At 40.8% G+C, this 21,161-nt stretch overlaps 2 protein-coding genes across 2 annotated transcripts; both read left to right on the forward strand.

Annotated features, from left to right (window-relative positions):
* Window positions 1–113: 113 nt before the first annotated feature.
* On the forward strand, window positions 114–19,658 carry TXNDC12 (thioredoxin domain containing 12). The gene is made up of 7 exons (XM_080652106.1): window positions 114–580; window positions 9,064–9,124; window positions 15,457–15,509; window positions 16,273–16,346; window positions 17,314–17,383; window positions 18,093–18,176; window positions 18,847–19,658. Exons 1-7 carry the CDS (start codon window positions 484–486, stop codon window positions 18,924–18,926), a joined length of 519 nt encoding a protein of 172 aa, XP_080508232.1. The 5' UTR covers window positions 114–483; the 3' UTR covers window positions 18,927–19,658.
* Window positions 11,181–19,658, forward strand: KTI12 (KTI12 chromatin associated homolog). The gene is made up of 6 exons (XM_080652098.1): window positions 11,181–12,376; window positions 15,457–15,509; window positions 16,273–16,346; window positions 17,314–17,383; window positions 18,093–18,176; window positions 18,847–19,658. The coding sequence occupies exon 1, from the start codon at window positions 11,228–11,230 to the stop codon at window positions 12,293–12,295; it is 1,068 nt and encodes a 355-aa protein (XP_080508224.1). The 5' UTR covers window positions 11,181–11,227; the 3' UTR covers window positions 12,296–12,376; window positions 15,457–15,509; window positions 16,273–16,346; window positions 17,314–17,383; window positions 18,093–18,176; window positions 18,847–19,658.
* Window positions 19,659–21,161: the final 1,503 nt, after the last annotated feature.

Consider the following 21,161-nt stretch of genomic DNA (forward strand, 5'->3'; position numbering starts at 1 on the left):
CCCAAGGCCAATGGGCAACCGGCCCACTGTTTGGAGCAGCTGACTTCACCAATCAATAATTTGCTTTGTTAATATGAAGTGCCGCGGTTCTAGGGGGCGGGGCTAACCTGCTGGCAGACGCGACCTGCAACGGTTCTCCGAAGCCTGCTCCCCACCACTCACTGTCTCAGCCTACTTTTTCTCTCTACGTCCTCCGACTGAACACCCAAAATCGGGGCTGGGTAGGGGGAAGCAACTTGCGTTTGAGAGCAACACCTACACCCTTCTACGTGATCTGCACCTTTAAACCCACTCGATCACAATCCGGACCCCGGAGGCACCACCCACATCCGTTTAACATCACTTCCTTCAGAGTTAAGGGGAAAAAAAATCTGGGAACTCGAGGGGTTGGGTTGAGCCGCATCTGGGGAAGGGCGCGGACCTTCTGCTATAGGACTCCGGCTCTGCGTCTGCTCTGCCCGGTGACCCCGCACACTTACCACCATGGAGCTGCGGCCTCGTCTCGGGGCCACCTGTTTGCTGGGCTTCAGTTTCCTGCTCCTGGTCACCTCTTCTGATGGACATACTGGGCTTGGAAAGGGTCAGACCGCATTCTTACCTTAATTTTACTTATCCTGGCTCCCAGCCCTGTATAACCCTCTTCTCCTCTTAACACGGTCCCCCTCCCATTCTTTCTCTTAAGTCATGCCAGATTCTTTTTTATCCTAGCCAACCGTTCTTGGAGTTTGAAGAAGATTTCTTGGGGTAGGGAGTAGCGGGTCTGGGGAATGATGTGATGGGACGGTGTTCTTGGGTTGGGGTAAGGAATGGCCCTTAAATGAGAAGAAGCATGTTTAAGAGCCCAGCACAGTGCTTAGCACTTGGTAGGTCCTCAGAAACAGTCAACTTTACTGCTAGGAGAAATAGCGCCTTTTTTGGACATGCATATGCAGAGACTCTTGCTCTTGGTCTGAAGATTCCCCAACTTACCTCCTCCTCAAGAGTAAGGTTACTGCCTCCTTGCCCTGGGGGGAACCATACCTCCATTCCAGGAAGTGGTGACTGGTGCAAAAGGAAAGGCTAAAAGAGGGTAGAAAGTCTGAAGTTAGAGGGGCTACCAACAGTTGTCCCTCCTGTGGTTCAGTTAGTGTGTCTGAAGAAACTGAATTGTTTGTGAGGGCTGAGAAGACAGTGGTTATGAATAGAGAATAGAAGATGTGATCTCCCTACTCCATCCCATTTCTTACATCTTCATTCAAACTCAGGGTTTATGCTTTTCTAAGTGGGTGAGTGGTAGCATTGATTCCCCTCCCCTTCCATTTTTTTGTACTGATCTTACTGTATGGAAAGACTCTGCTGCAGTTCTGCTGTTTGAAATTCGATTTTCTCTTATCCTCCCTATTTGTTCATTTATCGGTGTGTGATGAGATTGGGTGGACATTCAGTGCGCCTGAATACAGTCCCTCCTTAATTCAGTAAATAATTTTTGATCACCTGCCATATTCCAGGCACTGTCTTGGACACTGCTGTTAATAAGACAGTTTCAGCTAGGGATAAATACTGGAAATAAAATGAAATTGGGATGGAGAGGCTGGAAAGGATGAGGGAACTGATATTACCTGAAATAGGAAGGTCAGGGAATGCTTCTCTGAGGTGATATGTGGGTTTCCATTTCAGTGATGAAACTACATGGAGAATTCTGGGCCAGAATGTTTTAAATGCTGACAACCCCATTTTAAAACAGATTACTGTATATTTAGTGCAAAATTGTAAGTACCAAGGGGGACAGAAGGGTAGTGTTAGGAGTGTGGGTTTTGATCTAAGTTTCAATTTATTCTGCCACTAACAAGCTAAGAGGCCTAGGACAAGTTGCTCAACTTCTCAAAGCTTAGTTTCTCATCTGCAAAAATGGGCATAATAATAACTACCTGAGACACCAGCAGATAATTTACTCTGTTCTAGTTACTGTGTTAGGTGTAGGCAATCCCTTGGTGTCATGTATTCAGTATTTTTATTCCTTGTTAGACACGAAGCTCTTGTGGTTATTCTAGTTATCATTGCTGTATAACAAACCGCTCAAAAATTTAGTGGTGTAAATAAATCATTTTATTATGTTCACAATTCTGTGGGTCAGGAATTCAAAGAAGGCACAGTGTGATGTCAGGGGCCTCAGCTGAGTTGGTTTCTTCATGGGCTAGTGTGGGCCTCCTCACAGTAAGACAGCTGGATTTCAAGAGTGAGTGCCTCAAAAGAACAAGGTGGAAATGCATAGCATTTTTATCATCTAGCTTTACAAGTCACATAGCATAGCTTCCACTCTACTCTGTCTGGGCCTGTTCAGGGGGGAGGGACATTAACCTCCCCCACTCTTGCTGCAAGGGGGAATGTTGAGTTCACCTTGTAAGAATGGGAAGCAGTCTGAAGACTAATCAAGACAAGTAAGCAGGCAATTACGTGACATTGTGTAAGTAGCTCTGGCTCTTTCCAGAAGGTGGCCTGGTGGTTTGCAGACAGGAGAAACTGCATGACTCCACTGTTTTCATTAAGAAGAGGAAATACAGTGGTATGGTATGAGCACTGAATAGGAATCAGGAGGCTTGGGGGTGTGTGTGTGTGTGTGTGTGTGTGTGTGTGTGTGTGTGTGTGTGTGTGTGTTTAATACGCTTTTATTGATTTTTAAAGGTAGAGGGAGAGAGAGAAACATCGATGAGAGAGAAATATCCACTGGCTGCCCACTGCATACCCCCTACTGGGGATTGAGCCCATAATCCAGGCATGTGCCCTGACCAGAAATTGAACTGGTGACCTCTTGGTTCTTGGGTTGATGCTCAACCATTGAACCACTCTGGCCGGGCAAGGCCTGGTTTTAATCCTGGTCAGACCATATAGCCAGCTGTGGTCTTCCCTGCAGACCATTTATTAAATAAGAGAGTTGAATTAGAAATAATTCCTAAGAGTTCTTCCAGACCTAACATTCTAGAGTTCTAAAATAATTTTCTTATTCTCCATGTGCTAAAAATTTGAACTATATTACCTGTGGGGAGAAGTGTAACAACTTCTGTACATTGCTATATTCAGGCACTGTTCTGTGCATTTTTCATATATTGGCTGGTTTAATCCTCATAGTAACCTTCTGAGATGGATAACATTATCATCCCCATTTCACAGATAAAGAACCTCAAGTGGGCACAGGAGTCACACAGCTAGTAAGTGGGCTAGCTGGGCTACAAATCCCAGAGCCAGTGCTCTTCGCAAGCACATACACTCCTGCCTCTGAGTGCAGAAACTCCTCTGAAGACTTGAAAGGAGAAATGAGAAAGTTGTTAGTGGGGGCAGTTTATGTCCTCTCCTCCTGAAACAGAAAAATGATTGTCAAGTCTTTGGAATAAACATTAGGGACTGACACATGGGGAGTGTTTACCTTCCACATTGTTTCCTATTCACATTCACAACAATCCTATGGAATAGATATTTTTCTTAGGCATATTTTGCATTTATGCAAACAGTAAGTGGCTGAACTAGGATTCCAATCCAGCTCTGTGTGACCGCAGACAGACCTTTTTTTTTGGTCACTGTGTTATTCTACCTCTCGGTACAATGTTCTCCATTTTAGAAGCGTGGCTGCCAGCTCTGACACTTGACCTTTTGTCAGCTGGGAGTGGGTGAATAATACTTTTCTGATGTCTTTCATTTACACTCATGAAAACAATTTTAGGATGAAGAGCTTAGGAAGTCTGATGTAAATACTGTGTCTAGGAATGGTCACTTTCCTTTATTTTCCTCCTTTTTTATATTAATGTTTTTAGGGAAGGATTTGCTGACATGGGAGCCTTCAGCTCACTTTGCAGATAACTGGCATAAATTAAGTGGCTGTGCAGGTGACACTTTAGGAAACTGGACTCTCTTCAAATGTTCCATGTTGGCATGGGTGTGTGTGGGTGGTGTCGGGGAGTAGGTGATTTTAGTAACAAGGTAAATACTGTTCCCTTTCAGTTATTTTTGAAGGGAAACAAAAAACTTAGGTTTTCTAGCTCTGAAGGCAATGTTTACATTCTGCTTTGGTGAAGCTACACTCCTTCATTCATTTATTCACTTAATTTTTGATAAGGAGGCAGTAAAGTCTTGTGAGTGGTTAAACTATAGACTCTGGAACTCAACCACCTACATAGGTTCTAATCCCAGCTCTGCCATTTACTGGCAGTGTAACCTTTAGCAAGCTATTTAATTTCAGCTTCCATATTTGTAAAATGGGAATATTAGAGTTTCTACCTCATAAGTTTATTGTGAGGATTAAATGTCAGTACATGTAAAAGCACGCAAAACTGTGCCTGGCATGTAATAAATGCCATATGAATGTTAGTCATTGATACTGTTATCATATCATTATGTTATTATAATTATGACATAAGTAAGAAATCAAAAAGTAATGATGGTGATTATTCCTATTATTAAAAAAATCCAGTTACTTTTTACTATGATTTTTTAAAGAAATTTTGTACATGCAGTAAACTATTTCAAATTACACTTCTAGATTTACTCTTAGGAATAATGCAGTAAGGTGGCTAAGGAACTGTTGGGGTACCAGAAAAGAATGTTAATTAGGAATCAAGAGACCTAAATTCTGGTTGTGGCTTCCTCTGTGGTTTTGGGTAGGCTCTGCCCTTTTCTGGGCCCTTGTAGTACGAGTGGATTGGAGTAATTTCTTAAGTTTGTGCTGTCCAATACAGTAGCACTAGCCACGTGTCACTCTTAAACTTTAAATTAATTAAAATTCAATACAATTGAAAATTTAGCCTCTCAGTTGCATTAGCTACCTTTCAAGTACTCACCAGCCACCTGTGGCTAGTGGTTACTACATTGAACAGTGCAGATATAGAACATTTCCATCAGTGCAGAAAACTCTGCTGAACCGTGCTGCCCGAGGGACTTTCTTAGGAATAACTCCTGTGACTAAGTTTTGTCAGCTAGCTCCTGAGTAGCCCACATTTATGGAGAAATTTTATTTTACCTGATATTAATCTAGCTTCCCTGACTTTCTTTTGGCTAACATTTGCCTGGTATATATGTTTCAGTCATTTTATTTTTTACTTTTTTAAGTCCTTTTTTAGGTGCTTTTGTAAACATCATAGTTTCATGTTCTTTAAAAAAAAAAAAAAAATCTGACCATTACTGTCTTTTAACTCCAACTGGCAAATTTAGTCCACTTATGTTTGTGTTGATTATGATGTTTGTGGTGATTATGATGTTTGTGGTGATTAGAGATGGTCATATTTCTCTCATCCAGTTTCCATTCCTTCTGTTTTTTTCTATGCTTTTTTTTTTTCTCCATTTGTGTCCTTTCTTTAGAGGTTGAGTATTTGCTTGTTCTTATTTTGTTTTATCTCCTTTATTAGTTTGGAAGTTGGCGCTCTAGTTCTTTTCTTTTAGTGGTTACTCTTGAAATTTTACTTGCATACTTAACAAAATCTAACATTAATACCTTGATGTTATTAAGAACATTTTAACTTCAGTCATTTCCTCTTTATAAGTAGTTGTTGTCTTGCACTTTAGTTCTGTCTTTTTAAAAAAACTCTACAAGTTGAGCATTACAAATTTTTCTACAGATAATACTTAGAATTATCTACGTGTTTACCAATTTATTTGCTCACTGTTCCTTGTATCTAAGCTTTCTTTGGAATCACTTCCTTCCTGAAACATGCCCTTTACTTATCCTTTTTCTCTGGTTCTTTTCTCCTAGGGGACTATTTCATATTTCCTCATCTTTTCAAACCTCCAGACTTCTTCCACAATCCTTGCTCTCAGCTGGTGACCATGCTTTCTATATAATAGAAGACAGAAGGAATGAAAAGAGACCTTTCAAAAACTGTCACCACTACATTTACCTACCTTCTAGCTAGCACCAGTGTTCATAAATTCTTCCTTTCCTATCTTTGTTGGATAAACTGTGCTCCTAGCAAAGGCTAATCCCTCTACTTGAGTAATAAATCCAATGTCCTTTCACCTACTCATGATATTTAAAAAATATATATATTTTTATTGATTTCAGAGAGGAAGGGAGAGGGAGAGAGATAGAGACATCAGTGATGAGAGAGAATCATTGATTGGCTGCACGCCCCACACTGGGGATCGAGCCCGCAACCCAGGCATGTGCCCTTGACCAGAATCGAACCCGGGACCCTTCAGTCACAGGCCAACGCTCTATCCATTGAGTCAAAGTGGCTAGGGCTCACGATTTTTTTTACTCTCCCTTCTCATCTTGTATCATCAGCTTTTCTTCCATTATTATATAATTTCTATCAGCTTTCAACATCCTATATTTCCCTCTCCATTGAGTTAAAACCCTTTCTCAACTCATAGCTCCCTTTAGCAATGCCCTTTTCCCCCTTCAGCAAAATTATTTGAAAGTGTTGTGTGTCCTAGTTCTAGAATTCTTCCTTTGGGCTATCTGGATTTGCTCTAATTATGCTGTCATCTTCACTCCTCTATTGAAGCTGGTCTTGCCAAAGTCAGCATTGTTCTTCAGTTGCTAAATCCAGTGGTCATTTCTGATTTAACAGGAATATTGGAGTCAGTTGATCACCTTTCCTTCTTGAAGCATCTTGGAAACACTTAGATTGTAGGACTCCGCACACTGCTGGTTTTCTGCCGATCTCACTGGCAGTTCCTTCTTAAGGCCTTGGCTAGTTATTCTTTATCTCCCCTAACCTGGGAGGGCTCCAGGGCTCTTGGACTTCCTCTCCATCTATACTCACTCCCATGGGATCTTATTCAGTCTCAGGCTTTAAATTACATCCATTTGCTCGTAACTCCTTTGAATTTCAGGTTCAGATATTCACTTGTTCATTCAGCATCTCTAATTGGTTGTCTAGTAAGCATATCAAAATGAACATATACAAATTCAAATTCTTTTTATTTTCTTAATCCTTACCCCAGGATATTTTTTCCATTGGTTTTTAGAGAGCTTGAAAGGGAGGGAGGAGAGGGGAGACAGAGTTGTCTAGTTGGGCATCCTGCCAAAGCAGGATTAAGTTGCCTGAGTTTAGGTGTTGACAAGTAGAATGATGGGGATCACATTAAGTACCTTCCAATTCTTCTGAGCATCCTCCCAATTATACTCTTACTTAACTGTTCACTCTTCAGGATTAGACTTTGAGCCCTAGGCAAGTGACACATTTTCTCTTGGCCAGCAGCCCATGCTGTTGGGAATGAAAAGAGATGATGGTTAGTTTGGATTTTGCCCCCATGTGCTAATCTGAATGAGCTATTTATTTCTCTGTGTTAACACTGATGGAAATTTGAATTTATTTCTAGGAAAGAAAGGCGTGGGAGATAGTATAGTAATTGAAAAGTCATAAAATTGAATTTTAATCCCAACTTGACCATTTACCAGCTCTGTGACCTGGTACAGGTTATGTAACTTGTCTGAGCCTCAGAAGTCTCAACTCTAAAGAATATAACAAAAGCTGCCATTTACTGATGACTTATACCTATTTTAATGATGAGAAAACAAGTATAGAGAGCTCAAGTAAAAGAGGATTATTGTAAATTATTGCCAAATTTAAATGAGGTAACACATGTGATATGCCAAGAATATAGAAGGTGGTCAATAAATAGCAGCTAGCATTATTATGATCACATTTTCCAGATATAAAATTGAGTAATTTATGTTATGGCTGAAATAAGGTTCATTTACTCAATAAATACTTTATGGAGCACTTACCTTGGCCATGTGTAGAGCTAAGAGCTAGGGAAACAGGAGGGAATAAGACAGTTATGTTTCCAACTCTTAGGGAATTCGCTCTGGGGTAAAGGACACCACATCCAACATTTACAATTCAGCCTGGGAAGTGCTGTCATGGGAATCAGAAGACTTACTAGAAGAAATGACCTCTAGGTTTATACCTGAAGAATGAATGGGAGGTGAAGGTGGAAGGAAAGGCAGAAGGAGCAGTGATTATGAAAGCTGGAGGGGAGAAAGTGCATGCTGCATTTAAGGAATTGAAAGAAGCTTTGTGTGTAATATTTTAGGAAAAGTGTGGAAAGTGAGCCTGGAGAGGTGAGCAAGTGCCATATTCTGAAAGGCTTTGTAAGTCCTGCTGCAAGAGTTTGGCCTTTCTTTTTAGGGCTTGGAAAGCCTCTGAAAAGTTTTTACCTGCCAGAGATGTGATTTTAAAATACCACTCTGGATGAAGTGTGGGGAATTAAGACAAGAAAAGCTTTAAAAATAGTATCTCATTTAATCCTTACACCCACGCTTGGAGGTAGGTATAGTATCTTGATTTTACAGATGAAGAAATTGGGACTTGGAGAGCCTCCTTTATTCACAAAATTCATGCATTTAATAGGGATTGAGGTCGACATCCATCTCTTTAGACTCAAAAGCAATATTGCTGAATTGTCTTCAACTAGTAATGATTTGTTATAACCTGCTTTATGTTTACTCTGTGGAAAATTTGCATTCATTCTTATTGTATTACTAGTAGCCCTGCGCACGAATCTGCGTGCTCAGTAGCTCTCTGCGGGGCCTGTTCGCTCTGCGCCCACTGCTCAGAGGCGCTCTGTGGCCCAGAGGCCCTCCACGGCTGGGGTAGAACACTTGCTTCGTTGCCACGGCGTCGAAGCAAGCATTCCACCTGGCTGCTCACGCTGCCCGCTTTCAGCGGCTGGTCCCCCTCCCCCGGGACTGGGGGACTCCAGCGGGGCTGAGAGGACTGGGCACCACCATCTTGTGGGTATGGGCGCCGCCATATTTGTGACAGAGTGATGGTTAATTTGCATATTATCCTTTTATTATATAGGATTTGCATAGTCTGTGTTAGATTACAAAGCATTTTACAGACATTATTTATTTTCCTTAGAAATGATGAGTAGGCAATGTTATCTCCATTTTACAGGTCTGAAAAGTGAAGCTTGAGGTATGGGACAGTCCATGGTCCAAAAAACCCAGAGAGTGGTGGAACTGGGACTTGAACACCATGCTCTTGACAGAGGAAAGCCTTTTTTATGGGTGACCATGCCACACTTCTTTCTTGGATCTTTGCTCTTGAGTCATGTGTGAATGTTTATAAGACTCTTTTCTTCTAGGTTTTGGAGATCACATTCATTGGAGGACACTAGAAGATGGGAAGAGAGAAGCAGCTGCCAGGTATAAGATATGGTTTTAAATTATTTAGGGTGGTAAAACACTTTTGGGACATTTTAGTATGAGAAGGTCATGCCAAAGCAGAGCAAAAACTGAATACTTGCATGATAACAACAACACTAATACTATCTAACATCTATTAAGTGCTTACTATGCACCAGACATTGAATTATGTGAATTAGCTTATTTAATTCTCATAATAACTCTTTTGAGGTGGGTACTGTTGTTACCTTCATTTTGAAGATAAGAAAACTAAGGCATAGAGCAATTAAGTAACTTGCCAAAAATCACACAGCTAATAAGTGGTGAAGCCAAGGTTCAGATGCAGGCATTCTGGCTTCAGAGCCTGCACTGAACCAGTAAACCATACTGCCTACTACTCTCAAGTTGAGTAGTCTAAAATTCCAAGTCTATGCACAGACAACTGATACAAAGGGAGAGAAAAGGCAGAGCAGGGAAGGGAAGTGCTTTGTATGCATTAATTTATTTAATCCTCACAACCTCTAAGGTTGGTTCAGCCTGTGAAGTAAGAACTATTATGCAGGAGAGGAAATTGAGATACAGAATGGTTAAATAACTTGACAATAGTTTACATGGCTAGTAAGTGGCAGAGCCAAGACTTAAATGTTTTAGAGAAATACAAAGACCCAATATACTTATGTGCACCTACCCTATACACATATACTTGCACAGAAACACTCACAAACTATAGTGCTTGCTTTTGGGTGGTAAAACACTTTTGGGACATTTTAGTATCCTACAGCTTCATGGTTCTGAGTCTCATGCCTTCTGAATTAGAGTAGGGTTGCTATCCTACAGCTTCATGGTTCTGAGTCTCATGCCTTCTGAATTAGAGTAGGGTTGCCAGATTTAGCAAATAAAAATAAAGGATCCTCAGTTAAATTTTAATTTTGGGTAAACAATAGTTTTAAGTATGCCCCATATAATGTTTGAGACATACTTATATTAAAAATTTTTTTTTGGCTCGGCCAGTGTGTCTCAGTGGTTGAGCATCAACTCATGAACCAGGAAATCATGCTTTGGTTCGATTCCTGGTCAGGGCACATGTCTGGGTTGCAGGCTCAATCCCTAGTGGGGGATCTCCCTCATCAATGTTTCTCTCTCTTTATCTCTCTCCCTTCCTCTATATATAATCAATAAAAAAATATATTTTTTTAAAAACTCAAACTTTTTTTGTTGTTTATCTGAAATTCAAATTTAACTAGGCATCCTGTATTTTATATGGTAACTTTACCCAAGAGAAAAATTCCTATTAGTCTTTCAAGTTCTAAATCAAATGACTATTTTTAGATAAAGTCTTAAGTGATTTTTATGGGCAGTTTGTGTTTTTTTCCCCCTGTACTGTTAAAACCCAATCTATATCCACCCTACATTATCTATAATAATAAAAGCGTAATATGCTAATTATACCAGATGTCCTTCTGGACATCCTTCCGGATGACCTTCCAGATGAAGCCCGGGCCCAGGTGCCTGCTGGCAGCCAGAGGGAAGCTGGTGCCGGCATCCGGGGGAAGGAAGGCCTACTCTTGCACAAATTTTGTGCATCGGGCCTCTAGTAGTATATATTATTCTGCTTGTAGGTGCCTAACTCTTCCCATTCAGACCTTGGATTTCCTATAGGGGAACTGTTTTATGTTCATCTTTGAATCCCCAAACACGGAGATGTTGAGTGATTGAAATGGCTATTGAATAAGCAGTTATTGAGAGTCACTGGGTGTAAGGAATGAAGGGAAACTAGCATTTGTGAATTGTCTTCTATATAATATAGTCCTGATTGTTTTTGCAATTTTTAATGTTCATAAAGGCCCCATTAGAAATGAATGGGCGAAGTCTTTGGCCACAGGGAGATAACATTCCCATGAGGCCTATAACATTTGCCATAAATAAATGATGCCATTCTAGTCTCTATCTCCTTTCTGAGAGAAGAGTACCTGGGTCTAGTTGGGACTCTCGTTTCCATAGCAACAAGAGGTCCTATAAGAGTCAATGCATGCCGGAAGTTCAGTTTGCATTTCCGGTTTGCGTCTTAGACGCCGGCAACCAGGAAGTTGACTTGCGGATTGCACATGGCCGCGCCCTTGGAGGATGCCGCTGGTAGTGTTTTGCGGGCTGCCGTACTGCGGCAAGAGCCGACGCGCAGAGGAGCTCCGCGGGGCGCTGGCGGCCGAGGGTCATGCGGTGTACGTGGTGGACGACGCGGCGGTGCTGGGGGCGGAGGACCCGTCAGTGTACGGCGATTCGGCCCGTGAGAAGGCGCTGCGGGGGGCCCTGCGCGCTGCGGTGGAGCGGCGCCTGAGTAGGCACGATGTGGTCATCCTTGACTCCATTAACTACATTAAGGGCTTCCGTTATGAGCTCTACTGCCTGGCGCGGGCGGCGCGCACCCAGCTCTGCCTGGTCTATTGCGTACGGCCAGGCAGTCTGAGCGGGGGACCTCGGGTGGCGGCTGCGGCGGCGGAGAAGCAGAGCCGGAACGTCAGTGTGAGTTGGCGGCCGCGAGCTGAAGGGGGAGGGAGACCTCTGGCAGCGGGCACCTGCGTCCTTAGGGAAGAGCAAGCAGTGGACTCGGTAGTAAATGGGGGAACCCAGGCACACTTATTTAAGGAACTGGAGCCGAAGGAAACCAGGACGCCAGATCTTCCAGCTGTCGTGATCCCTGATTTCGAGAAAGCTGCAAACCATGTGTCCAGTGCCTTTTACCCTCCCGAACTTCTGGAGGCCCTAATGCTGCGCTTCGAGGCTCCCGACTCTCGGAACCGCTGGGATAGACCCCTGTTCACCTTGGTGGGCTTAGAGGAGCCGTTGCCCCTCGCAGAGATCCGGGCTGCCCTTTTTGAGAACCGTGCTCCTCCGCCTCATCAGTCTACCCAGTCCCAGCCCCTTGCCTCTGGCAGCTTTCTGCACCAGCTGGATCAGGTCACCAGCCAGGTGTTAGCAGGACTGATGGAAGCGCAGAAGAGCGCAGTCCCCGGAGACTTGCTTAAGCTTCCTGGGACCACGGAGCACCTTCAGTTTACCCGGCCTTTGTCCATGGCAGAACTGAGTCGCCTCCGACGCCAGTTTATTTCCTACACCAAAACTCATCCCAATAATGAGAACCTGCCTCAACTGGCCAACATGTTTCTGCAGTATCTGAACCAGAGCCTGCTCTAACCAGAGGTGTTTGGGGAAAGGCCATGGCTCCTTGTCTAACCTCTACTGCCCTGTATTTCTCTTGAGAAGAAAAATCTGAAGGTCTGCAGAGCATACTGATGTGTGGTACTAGAGCTGTTGTGACTGACTCACACTTTGCAGAATGCCCCTGTGCCAGGCCCTGAGTTTAGAGCATACTCGGAGACTAGAAAATCTGGGGAACTAGCTTGAAGGATCTTGGCAAATTTCTCCAGAGGACAGAGCTCAGATGGACAGGGCTTGCTTAGATTGGAATCTACTTGGGATATCACACTGCATTGATTTCCCCCAGCTGAACTGTGGGAAAGCAGACTGGATGAATGAATTGTTTTAAAACAGTTGTGAACAGAAACTTAAGATGGCTTAGTTCTGCATCTGCACTGGCCCTTCTTTCATACCACAAATAGTTTTTTTAGTACTGTACCTAAGCTTTTTGCTAGTCTATCCTGGGGTCTGGGCTCACATAAATCCACTGGTTTCTGTTCTTGGGAAGCTTTGGTTCTAGTGGAAGTAAACGACATAGCCACTAGATTATTTCATTTAATAAAACCTTTTAGAAGAAGAGAGTTGGCTGGAATCTCTTTCACTTAATGTTCTTCATATAATTAATGTAACATTTTAGATATACATACAAGGATGGGCAAAAGTAGGTTTACATTTGTGAGTACATGAAAGTTTATTCTTGTATTTATTAGTTATTGTATTATTTTCCATACAAACAACTGTAAACCTACTTTTGCCAACCCCTATATATTTCTGCTGTGCCTTTGAAATAATACTTCAATATTGCGTAGTAAGAGATGAGATATTTTGTTCTAATCTAGAAGGATTGTCACTTCTGTAATTTGTGCTTCACTCTGTTTCGAGGCAAATGTCGCTTTAAGTTTTTCTTTCATTCTTCCATTGGTTATTTATTAAACAAACGATAGGTACCTATCTTACCAGTGCTTGTGATTTTCAAAGATGAATTGGGTAATATTTGCCCTTGAGAGGTTAATAGTTTGTTGAGAAATACAGACAAGTAAACAGATGATTACAGGACATAAGGGGCTGGTGGTTAGAGGGTGGTCATAGAATGCTTTAGGAGTCCAGAGGAGGAAAGGACTAACTAGTTGTTGAGAGAAGGTGGTTTTGCAAAGGCTTCAGAGGGGTTAGTGTGAGCTGTCACTTTAGAACAAGGGTCAGCAAAGGGCCAAATAGTAAATATTTTAGGCGTTGTGGACCACAGCCTCTCTGTTGCAGCTTATCAGCTTTGCCATTGTAACACAAAAGCAGTGATAGTAAGTCTAAAAATGAGCCCTGATCAGTGTGGCTTAGTTGGCACATGCCTAGGTTGTAGGTTCAACCCTGGTTGGGGCATGTATGAGAGGCAGCCAATCAATGTTTCTCTTTCTCCCTCTCTAAAAAAATAAAAAATCAATAAACAAGTCCTTGGGTTAGGATTAAAAGAAAGAAAAAAAAGTGTCAATATGTTTTAATAAAACCATGTACACTGAAATGTGAATTATGTTTAATTTTAACATAGCACAAGGTACTATTCTTTAGACTTGTTTCAACCATTTAAAAATGTAAAAAACATTTGTATCTCAGAGCTCTACAGAAGTAGGCAGTGGGCTTGATTAGGTCTGCTGATTGTAATTTGCTGACCTCTGCTCCAGAATGCTGAACAGTTTGCTTGGGAGAAAAGAGAGAACAAAACAGATTTTTCTGTAAGTGCAGGGATATGTTTAAAAAAAATAGGTTGCTATGTTTGGTAATTTATTTCTTGCTTATCAGGCAATCTGTACCACCTTTTGTTTCTGATATATGAGCGAAGATTCCTGCCGCAAATGGAGGTTTGGACTAAGAAATCTTTAAGTCCTTTTCCAATGGTTTCTGGATTACCATTCTAAATTGAAGTAGACTATACTGGTTAGAAAGAACGATAGTTTTGGAGTCAGATTTATCAATTAGTAAGTTGCAGAATCTAAATTTTATGTGGCCAAATATTTAATCTCTTTGGAGTCTCAGTTTTCTTATTACTATTCTGAAACCATTAATAATATCTCTAAGGATTATTGTAAGTATTTAAATGAGATAATGTATATAAAGCTCATAGCACCGTGTTTCATAATAAAAGTATATTACATTTTGCCCATTATTATAGTTACCTGGATCCCACTTGTCACCTAAGCTTGCCCTACTCATTTGTTTTATAAGTTTTTACAAGTATTAGAGGCAGAAACCTATCCCAAATTTGTAGTAGGCCTCTGATGAGGAGCTGATAATTCATTTGGTACTTAATAAATTAATTAGTTTATGTGTATTTAGAATAGTGCCCAGTACATAGTAAGTGCTACATACGTGTTTGCTATCAATATGACTTTGTATGCCAGATGTAGGAGATATAGAAACAGCTAAGAGTTCCTTAAGGGTCCAAGAAGAGTGGGGGGAATATGATAAATATGATAAATCAGTGTAGTAAATACAGTGTTACACAGTGTATGATGATGTATTGATACGGTGGTTGGATGATGAGTGCTTACCTAGGACCCTCCTGCAAGTTGTCATTTAAACCTTGAGAACTTGGAGAGCTTCATCTGGCCAATACTGGTTCAGGTGGATTATATCACTCGTTATTTAAAAAAAAGAAAAAACTTTTTTCCTCCTTGATTATAAAAATTACATTTAATTGTAGAAAAATAGAAGAAGTATAGTAAAATCTATAATCCCATTATTCAGGAATAACTGCTGTTATGTTTTGTTACATTCCCTTTGGGCTCGCTCTTCCGTACATATTCGTATAATTAAAACCAAACTACAGCTAATAATTTTATATTTTAGTTTTTACTTTAAAATTATACCAATGAAAATTTTTATTAATATTTTTAATAGTTATATCACCTTAACAATTTAAATCTGTTTTCTACAATCTTTTCTCCCTAGCTTTAAAGTCCAAATTTACAGAATTTACAGTAATGTCAGAATTTATCAGTAATTTTGTTATAATTTGTTATTGAATAGGTTGTCTTAAAATTTTCCCAATTGGAATCATACTACATGAATGTGCATTAATCTTTGTCTTCATAAATTGGTCATTTTTATTAGGATAGATATCAAGAAGTGGAATTGCTAGATTATAATTTCTTTGTTTCGTTTTTAAGTGGATTGCCCCTGATGGTGATTATCCATAAATCCTGGTGTGGAGCTTGCAAAGGTAAGTGCAAATGATCAAACCTCAGATGCGTTCGGAAATACTAGCATTTAAAAATAGGAGCAGTGACTTTAACCCAGTGACTGCTGATTCCTGTAAAGGATACCAAAGAAATACATGACGTAGATTCCCTGCTCCCAAGAAATTTGCAATATATTTGCAGGGGGTTGGAGGGTAAGGTAATTAAGATAAGTAGAGCATGAGATTAAGTACTACAGTAGTCATATGGACAGCAAATGTTAGCGGGAACTGAAATGTACAGAGAGACATGAGAAGGTTAGGAAAATCTTCCTGGAGGACTTGAGAACCAAATTAGAACCCAAGGTTACTTGGTAGCATGTATTTTTTTCTGCTATACCACCCTGCCACTTCCAAGTCAGACTTCTTTCTTTCGTTTCTTATGCTATACGTATAAAATCCTAGTTGGAAACGGAGTATAAAATTAGTGTAATGTAAATACATTAGTAGTATTGTTACTCTGCTGTCTATTACTTCTCTAATAGAAGTTATTGAAATGTGTAAAAAAGCAAATAGTAATAATTTTTTCATATATATACCATTATATTTTATAAAAGAGGTAAAAGCTTTAAAGAAGTGACATCAATCACTCACGGTCACATAGTTTTGCAAGTAAGTGGCAGAAGCAGAACCCGAAGTCAAGTGTCCTGATTTAAGGGTTAGTTATATGACTCAGCTCAGCAAATTAGAGTTTGGATATAACAATGATGTTTTCTTCTATTCTAAAATCTTCCTCTCCTTCCCCCAGCTTTAAAGCCCAAATTTGCTGAATCTACAGAAATTTCAGAACTTGCCCATAATTTTATTATGGTAAATCTTGAGGTAAGACTTCCAGAGTTTCTCCTTTCTGTTTTAATTTTAAGTCTTCACTCTTTTAGAATTGCCATTATTAATAGTATAAAATCTTATTTAGCAGAGCTAGCTGCTTATATGTATGCATTTTTCTCTTGACCTTTAACACTAAGTCTTGTGTCAGACATGGTAGAAAACTGTCCAGCCTCCACTTGCGGGAGGAAGTAGGCTAGATAGGATTGGATAAGATGACTGAATTTTAAGGTCCCTTCATTCTTAGTCCATGATTATGACATGTTTTTACATCTTTGTATAGTAGCTGATCTAAAGGGATAGTCACACATGTAGGCTGTGAGTTCCTACAAAATGTGATTCAGTTGAAAGCCAAGTCTGTTTGGGCTTGAATGTACAGCTTGAATGTACATTCTATAAAATAATGTTTACTTAAACACAGGACTGGAAATTTTCTGAACACAGTAACAGTTAATGTGCCAAGTCAGTGGGGAATCGGCGAAGAACAAAGCAAAATTTTTTTGCCCCCATTGAAATTACCTATGGGGGCTTGAATACAGGGAGACAGACAAATATCAGATGGTGGTAAGTGCTATGGCTAAAAGTGAAGGGTGGAGGGGATAGTTTGCAAACATGGTTATCAAAGAAGGTGACATTTGAGCAAAGATTTGAAGCAGAAAAGGGAGTGAGCCATAAGGATAATGAGGGAAGTGTGTCCAGGCATAGGGTAAAACCCAGTACCAAAGCCTGTGTTACGAGCATGCCTGGCTTGTTTAATGACAGCAACTGCAAACAGGTTAGTGTGCTTGAAATAGCCTAAAAAGGGGTAGGACATGGAGTTAGAGAAGTGCCAGGTGGCAGATCATGTAGGGCCTCTTATGCCACTGCAATGACTTGGGGGTTTTACCCTCAATGAGAGGAGAAGCCACTGAAAGGATTTGAAGAGAGAGGGAACATGATCTGACTTAAGGTTTTTAATTCATAGGATGAAGAGGAGCCCAAGGATAAAGATTTCAGCCCTGATGGGGGTTATATTCCACGAATTCTTTTCCTGGGTAAGGTGAAAGATCTTAATCTGGGGATCCAAGATGTGGAAGGAGAGAGACATGACTCGGCACTGACTCCACCTAGTGAAACTATACTGGGATAGCTAAAAACAAGAAACAGAAAGCAGTTTCAGCAGAGAGTGGGAGAGTTCTGAGTGCCAGAACTTCAAGTCTGAAGTTTTTCCCATTAACTAACTGATTTTGTGAGCAAAACAGAGTATTGATCATCCATTTATTCAGTCAACAATTGTTTGTGTATCAGCTCTAAGTCAAGAACTATGTGAGGCACTACAGGGACACAGATAAGCCACAATTCTTACCCTTGACACCATAGAACAGCAGGGGTTCCATTGCCAGATGGAACCAGCCAAATGTCTTTCCATGAACAATTAGTGACTGTGTAATCTTTATTCAGCATTCTGTTAGATTCTATGGGGAATACAGGTAAAAATATAGGATTCCATCATCATCACACAGAAAAGGAACATGTCAAGAAGAGGGAACAGCACATGCCAAGAAATGGGGGAGAGGTGTTGTATTCAGGAAACTGCGAAGAGTTCATTGTGATTGCACCATAAACCACAGGGATTAGGGCGGTGAGATAATGGGCTGCAAAGATGGGTGGGTCTCGTTTTCCAGAAGGCCTAGTGTACCATATAATGTTTGAGGTACCTGTCTTGTAATTATTGCAACCCCTGTGCCATTTTGTCTACAATAGATCCCAGTGGCAAGGTGCGTCCTGAAATTATCAATGAGAATGGGAACCCCAGCTACAAATATTTCTACACCAATGCTGAGCAAGGTATGGTTATGTTGAAAGGAGGGAAGGTTGCCACTAGATTTAACTAGGATGAACCATATGGGAGGTCCGTGATGGGAAACTCAGTTCGACATGTTAGCTGAGCATCTCTTGCATGACTAACTTTTGGCTAGGTCCTGTGTAGAATATAGGGGAAAGATAAAGTTGGGAGCTAACTGACCCACATGAAAGTGAAGAACTGAGGCTCACAGAGGTAGTCACTTGTAACCTCGACAGGAAATGAAATAAATGAAACGTTCATCTAAAAGATATAATGGGGATGGTAGGAGGGTGTTTTCTATTCCTGGTGTCAAGTAAACATGTGCAGTCTATGCAGGTTCAACTCTAATCCTGGAGGGTAAGCCGAAGTTACTACTAATATTTTTGTGGCACTTCAGCTTTATAAAGCACTTTTATTATCCGTGCTCATTTAATTTTTGCAATAATCCTATGCAAAGTAAGTAGCATTACCACATTTTATAGACGACGAACCAAATTCAAAGAGGTAAAATGACTTCCCAGCGCTAAAATCCAGAACTAAATTTTGTGTCCAGATCCCATGCTACTGTCATATTTCTCCTAAAACACAAAAAATCTGTATTGGTTGTCAGATGGTAGATATTAAAGTTCTACTTCGTATTCTCACCCCTCCCCCCCGACCTTTATTTCACAGTTATTCAGGGGATGAAGGAAGCTCAGGAAAGGCTGACGGGTGATGCCTACAGAGTGAAACATCTTGAAGATGAGTTGTAACATGAATGTGTTTCGAAAGGAGAGCAGCCGGGAGGGAATATTGAGGAATCACTCAGAACAACTAAACCAATCAGGAAACCTTGCTCCTCCTGCCTGTGTGGGAAGGAGCTCTCTCACTGTGGAAGAGTTCTGCTAATAGAAGCTGGTCTCCATGTTTGTGGATCCAGCAGCATGTGGCCGACTTCCTTCTCCTGCCCCTCTGACCTATTTGTCATTGAATGTAAAAGATATTATCTTTTGACACAAAACTTGAGCCATTTGGAGGTTTACTCCTTGCACTTAAGTGTTTGAATCTTTTTCCATTTCCTTCCACTCTACTGACCTTGCTGGTGAAGGGAGACCAGGAGCATCTTTTCTACAATGTTAAAATTGCAGAAATTGCTTATCGTTTCAAACAGTAAACCCTAAATGTAAATCAGTAATTCTGACCCCACCAAGGAGACCAGCCTGATTCTTCTCTTTTTTCCCTCCTGGGAATAATCTTGGCCTTCCTCCTGAATCCCTACAACTTCCTCTTCTCCTGCTTGGGATTCCCTGTTTGCACGCATGTGTGTGCAGGAATGGCTGTGTGCTTAGACTCGGCTCCAGCTGGAAGCATGCTTTCCCTCTTACTGTTGGAGAAACTCAAACCTTTAAGCCCTAGGCAGAGCCATTTTTGTCAAGTTGTCAATTGTATTTTTGTACTGGGGTTAAAAAAATATTAATTGTACTATTAAACTTTAATAAACCTTTAAGAAGAAGTATGTTGTGATGGCCTTTTTGTTATTGGAGAATGGAGGGAGGGATGGAGATCAGAAAGAAAACTAATCTTGAGGGCCTAATTTAGGACTCTCCTGCTCTCATACCTTCTACATTCAAATGGGCATCAGAGCTCATCACTTCTACTTTTTAAACAGCTGAATTCACTCCATCCTCATTATTGCTGTTTTGGCGCACGGCAGACTTTTTCTGTTTCTTAGACTATTTCTTGTGACAGCCTCTTAATTTGTCTACTACTAATATTCTCTCCTACAATCCATCCTACCTGCTTTCCAAAATGCAAATGTGACAATGTCACTCCCCTGCTTAAAGCCTTTTCCTTCACCTTCAAGACAATAGTATTAGTATTAGGAAACACTTGGGTCTCATTATGTGCCAGGCACTCTTCTGAGTGCTCTGTGTTATTCCATTTCATTTGCCTTTAGTCCTAATAGCCCTGTGAAAAAGATAACATTATAATCTTCATTTTACAGAAGGATTTGAAGCATGATAAAACCAAGGCACGGGAAAAAGTCAAGATCTTCACCTTGGTCATTAAGCAGCTGCCTACCTCTTTAACCTCATTTATTCCCATTCATGACTTCACATTTTTATGTTGTGGTGACACCAAATTGTTTCAAGTTCCATTCACAACGTGTTCTATGCGCTTGTGTCTTTGCTTGGCTAGCTTCCATTGCCTCAAACATCTTTTCTTTAAAAAAATATATTTTTATTGATTTCAGAGAGGAAAGGAGAGGGATAGAGAGATAGAAACATCAATGATGAGAGAGAATCATTGATCGGCTGCCTCCTGCACACCCCACACCGGGGATTGAGCCTGTAACCCAGACAGGTGCCGTGACCAGAATTGAACCATGACCTCTTGGTTCATAGGTTGACACTGAACCACTGAGCCACGCTGACTGGGCTAAAACACTTTTCTTTTTATTCATCCTTCACATTTTGAGCCACTTCTTCCAGAGTATTTCCTGACCTTTCTCATGAGGATAAAATGTCCCTCCCCCAATACACCTATCACCACATACTATAGTGACTTATTTGTACATCTGTGGCTGTCACCAGCCAGCCATGCTCCTCTAGGCCAGGGGGTTATTCCTCTGTTATGTGCACCAAGGTCCCAAAACAATGTACTTTTAAGTGAATTGTCCCACTCTGTGGTAGGTTCTTTTCATCTATTCTTTTTTGTATTCCATCGGTGGTCCTGTGGGATAGGTAATATTAGCCTCATTTTATGGAAAAGGGAATTTTGGAGATAGGAGTGGCTTGCCCTCAGTATCTAGACTAAATGCTGGATTTTAACCACCCCTATCTTACTCCAAACTCATGCTTTTCCCACCACACTTTGTTACTTTCTTTATATTTCAAGGTGTAACTCAGAACAGAGTTTTCAAGCTGAAGAACATAAAGACTTTACAAGAGATACATGAGCACAGAAATTGATACCCAGTGAATTGATATCAAGATCTTCATTTTCCA

This window comes from Plecotus auritus (genome assembly GCF_963455305.1).
Source record: "Plecotus auritus genome assembly, chromosome: 2".
NCBI lineage: Eukaryota > Metazoa > Chordata > Mammalia > Chiroptera > Vespertilionidae > Plecotus > Plecotus auritus.